The 5888-nt window shown below is 63.7% G+C and overlaps 1 protein-coding gene across 1 annotated transcript; it reads left to right on the top strand.

Annotated features, from left to right (window-relative positions):
- Positions 1–644: 644 nt before the first annotated feature.
- Positions 645–5495, top strand: B3GAT1 (beta-1,3-glucuronyltransferase 1). Its single transcript, XM_054712692.1, has 5 exons — positions 645–746; positions 913–1059; positions 2885–3393; positions 4196–4492; positions 5409–5495. Exons 1-5 carry the CDS (start codon positions 743–745, stop codon positions 5493–5495), a joined length of 1044 nt encoding a protein of 347 aa, XP_054568667.1. The 5' UTR covers positions 645–742.
- The last annotated feature ends 393 nt before the right edge of the window (positions 5496–5888 follow it).

Below are 5888 nucleotides of genomic sequence, written 5' to 3'. Positions count from 1 at the left end.
ACCCAGCACTGAGGACCCTCCCCGAGATAAAGGGCATTTGAAAAAGCTCCACTGGAGCCGTGGAGGACCCAGAGGCAACCTCCCAGCCAGGCCTTTCAGAAGCCCCCTGGCCGTCCATCAAATGGCCCGAGCTCAGCCAGCCAAACGGAGACCTCGGTCCGTGGTCTTGGAGTTGGGGACTGGGGCTAGGCGTGTGGCATAAGGTCACCCCGTTTCATTACACCCCAGGGCTGCCCCCTTTATCCAGGCTCTGAAGAAACCACCCGGGCCCAACCATGTGGCCAGCACCGTCGTAGATTCAGTCTGTACACGGCGGGTGCCATCCTCAGGGCTCTAGGGGCGCCGACTTGTTTCACTCTCAGAACCACCTTGTAAAGTACGTACTGATGGTACCCATTCCACAGATGAGAAAACTGTGGCACGGACCGTTGCCGCCACTTGGCAAAGGAACAACAGCTTGTTGGTGGCAGAGTTAAGTGTCTAAACCAATGCAGGTGTGTCTGACGTCTGTGCCCTTTACCCTCTGCTCCCTGCTGAGCACCTGGGAGAAGGCAGTCCAGGCTCCATGTGGCAAGCCAGGGCCGGGCCTGGCCCTCCCGGATGCCGTCCCCGCCCAGGTCTCTGGCCATCCTCTTCTGCTCTCTCTTGCAGGGATGCACTTGGCAGGGTTCCTGACTGCGCCCTGAGCCGCCACCCCTTCTGAAACTCTGGCCGAGCTGGACTCTGCAAACCTGCTTCCGCAATGGGTGGGTTGTGAGTGCTGGTAAGACCCGCTAGCCAGCATCGGCTTCTCTGCCGTCCCCGTCCCTGGCCGGTCCGGCCCATTCCTGTTCTTTTCTCCCCTGTGCTCATCCCTGCGCGCTGCCCCCCCCGCCCCTGGCGCCGTCCTCTCCGGACCTTGCCGCCGCTCAGGTAATGAGGAGCTGTGGGCCCAGCCAGCCTTGGAGATGCCGAAGAGACGGGACATCCTTGCAATCATCCTCATCGTGCTGCCCTGGACGCTGCTCGTCACCGTGTGGCACCAGAGCACCATCGCGCCCCTGCTCACCGCGCACAAGGGTGAGCCCCCAGCCCGGCCGGATGTCAGGGAGCACGGCTCCTCCTGGGGGAGTTCTCGTTTTCCCTTACGAGGCAGCTGGGAGGAGCCATTAGGAGGATGCAGGCCAATGACCTGACCCTTTCGGGGGTCCTGGCCCCTTTGGGAATCGGGTGAATGCTAACACAGACCCGCACTCAGGTGCGCAGAACTCTGCGTCTGATTTCAGGATGGCAAGGATTGGGAGCACTCCGCCTCCGTGGGGAGGGAGGGAGGGATGAGGAGGATCCCAGGCCTGTGTTGTGTTTTAAAAACTCAAGAGGAGTATAGTAGTCACCCCTCTTTTCCTAGTTATGTTATCTGTGCAAGTGGAGGTGGGGGGGGGGGTGTCCCTTTCCCCACTGAGTGCTGGGTTTGGGGTCCTTAACGATACTTTCTGAGACTGGCCCAGGAGGATGAGTGATTTTTATTCGCATGGAATCCCATCCCTGGGTTCCCAAAGTCCCGTTTCCCTTGGTCCAGTCCTGGCAGGTGTGCAGCTGGGGAGTCAGCAGAGCTAGAGGCAGAGCCAGGGTCCAGAGCTTCCGCTGCATGTGGCAGCTGGTCCAGTTCGGCATCAGGCTGGCTGCAGTCCCTCAGTCCATCGTGGGTGGGGTGCACAGGGCCGTGGGCCGTGTGGGCGAATGTGGGGGAGCCAAGAGTGTGTGCCCCCTGCAACCAGAGTCCCCAAAGCAGAAGAGGAAAACCAAGAGCGAGCTTCTTTGTTCAGGGCATTAAGTATCCAGTCTTCCTGCTTGCAGTGGCCATGCCCATCTGGCCAATGACCTCTGCTCCCAGGTGTGACTGACAGTAAGCACCTTCCCCAGTCCCCCCAACTTTACTGGGCAAGCCTCTCTCTTCCCTGTGCGGGGGCCCCTGGGGCAGGTAAAGCTGCAACTTCCTGGGGAAGCTGCCCAAAAGCCATGCCTATACTGGTGGGCCTTCCGTTTGTTCCTTCCCTGGTATGAACAACTAGCTCATTACAATGGCATCAGGTGGGCAGCCCTGACCTCACCTGACCTCGTGACCCTGAGGAGAAGTCCCAGGAAGCACTTGTGGGAGAACTGGGCTCTGATCTGAGTCCCCAGCTTCCCCCTCCACCAGGCTGCCTTTCCCTCTGACACCCCAAACCGTCCATGTGTCCCACATCTGACCTGTGCCCCCACCCCCTCCCGGTGTCTTCAGCCTGCCATCATGCTCTAACCCCCTGTGCACTCCGTGCACCCACCGGCTCACACTCTAGGGCAGCAGTTCTCCCACTGACATGCGCACAGTATGACACGGGGAGCGAGATAAACACGGAGGCGCCGCCCCATCTCAGTGTGAAGGAGGACGGGGGCCCAGGTAGGGCCTGGGGATCCGCATGTAGCCATCACCCCACGTGGCTGGGACGCAGGCCAGGGCCAAGAGTCACCGGCGGAAGCCGCTGCTCCACACAGTTACACTCTGGCCCTGCTCGGTCCCAGCGGTTCTGGATGCTTCCGGCCAGGTGAGGAGGGAGCCAGGGTGGTGAGGGTCCGACACGTGGTCATATTAAATCCAACAAATACAGGAACCCAAGGTGCAGCCTTGGAACCTGGCCGGCTGCATCCAAATAGCTACAGGGAGCCGAGGTCCCCTCTGCTGTGTGGGGAGTCAGGACTAGGAAAGTGGGGAGACACAGGCAGCGCCAGGCAGGGGGCTGATGGCATTCCTGGGTGCAGAGGGCAGGTTTGACCAGGCAGATGGGCGCATCCCGCCCAGTGCCCGCGGCCAGGGCCTGCTCTGTCCCCACACTGCCTATCGCCCCCCTCCCCTCCACCCCCGCAGATGATGGCGGTGACCCCCGGCGCCCCGCCCCGCCCGGCGCGGACCCCAGGGAGTACTGCATGTCCGACCGCGACATCGTGGAGGTGGTGCGCACCGAGTACGTGTACACGCGGCCGCCGCCGTGGTCCGACACGCTGCCCACCATCCACGTGGTGACGCCCACCTACAGCCGCCCCGTGCAGAAGGCCGAGCTCACGCGCCTGGCCAACACGCTGCTGCACGTGCCCAACCTGCACTGGCTGCTGGTGGAGGACGCGCCGCACCGCACGCCGCTGGCCACGCGCCTGCTGCGCGACTCCGGCCTCAACTACACGCACCTGCACGTGGAGACGCCCCGCAACTACAAGCTGCGCGGCGACGCCCGCGACCCGCGCATCCCGCGCGGCACCATGCAGCGCAACCTGGCCCTGCGCTGGCTGCGGGAGACCTTCCCGCGCAACGCCAGCCAGCCGGGCGTGGTGTACTTCGCGGACGATGACAACACCTACAGCCTGGAGCTCTTCGAGGAGGTGAGGGCCACCGGGCGGGGGCGGGGCTTGGGGACGCGGGGCGGGGCTTGAGGACGCGGGGGCGGGGCTGGAGGGCGCGGGGGCGGGTCTGGAGGACTCGGGGGCGGGTCTGGAGGACTCGGGGGCGGGGATGGAGGACTCGGGGGGCGGGGCTGGAGGACCCGGGGGCGGGGCTGGAGGACTCGGGGGCGGGGCTGGAGGACGCGGTGGGGCGGGGCTGGAGGGCGCGGGGGCGGGGCTGGAGGGCTCGGGGGCGGGGCTGGAGGACCCGGGGGCGGGGCGGGGAATGGGGATGCTCCCGCGGAGGCCCTTTGGGTTGGGATGCACTGAGGTCACAGGCGGGGCCAGGCTGGAGGCTGTGCAGCCTGCAGGGGCCGGACAAGGGACTGAGAGCCGGCTGTGGCCTCAGGGGTCCCCTGGTTAAAGGGGGCGGCTGCTTGGAGCGGCAGGACCACAGCCCTGCCTCAGCGGCTGGCCTGCATGAGGTGTGGGCCAGTGTCATGTCCTGGGGGTTTGTGAGTCACGGTAGTTTGGGGGAGGGGAGAGGAGGGTCCGACTCTAAATTGGAAAGAGAGGCTTTTTTAGCGAGGAAGTGGCAGCAGGTGCGTGGAGAGGAGGGAGGATCGGCTGGTGAGAGAGGCCAGGTTCCTCCGCAGGTGCCCGCCACAGGGGCACGTCTGGGGCCGGCCGGACGTGGCTTCCGATGGCCCGTGAGCCCAGCGTGCATGGGTGAGGTCGCCTCCCGTGGGGACGGGCATCGCTCCCGGCGGCACCCCCGGGCCTGACTCTGCGTCCCCTGCAGATGCGCAGCACCCGGAGGGTGTCGGTGTGGCCCGTGGCCTTCGTCGGGGGCCTTCGGTACGAGGCCCCGCGGGTCAACGCGGCAGGGAAGGTGGTCGGCTGGAAGACGGTGTTCGACCCCCACCGGCCCTTTGCCATAGACATGGCGGGGTTCGCGGTCAACCTGCGGCTCATCCTGCAGCGGAGCCAGGCCTACTTCAAGCTGCGCGGCGTGAAGGGGGGCTACCAGGAGAGCAGCCTCCTCCGGGAGCTGGTCACCCTCAACGACCTGGAGCCCAAGGCCGCCAACTGCACCAAGGTAAGGCCCCGGGGACTAACGGCCGTGGTGCCCAGCCAAACCCTCCCTGCAGGTCAGGGATGGGGAATAAAGGCCGGCAAACAGCCTTGCAAAGAGCCAGCCTGGAGCCGTGCCTTCCGGGAACACCCGGCCCGGAAGGCAGCTTGTCACGCATGCAGCGGCCACACTGAAGTCACGCAGGGAGATGGGGAGGGGGGTGACCAGTGAGGCAGAGCCAAGGACACGGTCCCCTCCCACACCTCAGAAGAGCTGGGCTTCACGGCCTCCCTGCAATTACATGTTCATGTGTGCACACGGACAAATGCATGTGCACGCGCGCGCGCACACACACACACACTTCTAGTTTGAGCTTCTCCAGCAAGGGCCTGGGCTGCCACCTGGCTGAGCTGAAGGCTCCAGAACGACCTTCTGCCTCTCTAGAGAGCCCCATTAAGAAATGTGGGGAGCCCTGGGCTGTGTGGCTCAGTGGGTTGGAGGTCATCCCATGCACTGAAAGGTCACCGGTTTGATTCCTGGTCCGGGCTCATGCCCGGGTTGCAGCTCAATCCCTGGTCAGGGTGCATGCCCATCGATGTTTCTCTCTAAAATCAATAAAGACATTATATATTTTTTTAAAAAAAGGTAATGCAGGAGAGAATGAGAAGCAAGAGGAATAGAGGAATCTTCAGATTTATCTCGTCCCTTTTTCTGTAGTTGTGCACTTTCTGTTCCAACTGCTATTTTGAATGCACCCTGTGTACACACAGCACGAGGGAGGGCGCCGGTAGAAACGAAGAACATTGGGGGAAATCCCGACGGAACAAGGGCCGAACAGGAGGGGCGGGGGCAATACCTGCAGGGTCCGGGCGGGAGCAGGAGGGGGCAGGGAGAGGCCCGGGGGCCTGTCCCATGCCATCCCCTGTCTCTGGACACGCAGATCCTGGTCTGGCACACACGGACAGAGAAGCCGGTGCTGGTGAACGAGGGCAAAAAGGGCTTCACGGACCCCACGGTGGAGATCTGAGCCCGGGACACAGGTACGGCGGGCCGAGGGCCGCGGCGCACGGGGCAAGCCCACACCTGAGGTGGGGGACACGGAATCCGTCTGCCTAGACTTTTCCTCTTGGTCTGCCATCGTTGGGAGGACAGGGAAATGCCAGCATGAGGGGAAGAGGCATAGCTGGCATCCCCTTGCCCTCTCCTTCCCTCCCCTTTCCTCTCCCCCTCCCCCTGTCTGGAAATTAGCGAGAGCCAGCCTCTCCCACACAGCTGGGCCCCCTTGCCATCCTTGGGGGGCCTCTCCTTCCAGATGTAGCCTGGTCACCACTATCATTCCGGCCATGACACCTGTCCCATCGCAGGCAACGCCGTGTGCCGTGGATTCCTCTGCGCTCACGCCGCTGTGACGAGGACCCTC

The sequence above is a fragment of the Eptesicus fuscus genome, chromosome 23 (assembly GCF_027574615.1).
Source record: "Eptesicus fuscus isolate TK198812 chromosome 23, DD_ASM_mEF_20220401, whole genome shotgun sequence".
Lineage (NCBI taxonomy): Eukaryota > Metazoa > Chordata > Mammalia > Chiroptera > Vespertilionidae > Eptesicus > Eptesicus fuscus.
This window is presented reverse-complemented; position numbering and strand designations above follow the sequence as displayed.

Coding starts and splice junctions, on each gene's coding strand:
- B3GAT1 (XM_054712692.1), top strand. Junction 1,060..2,884: donor CCTGCTCACCGCGCACAAGG/GTGAGCCCCCAG, acceptor CCACCCCCGCAG/ATGATGGCGGTGACCCCCGG. Junction 3,394..4,195: donor GCCTGGAGCTCTTCGAGGAG/GTGAGGGCCACC, acceptor CGTCCCCTGCAG/ATGCGCAGCACCCGGAGGGT.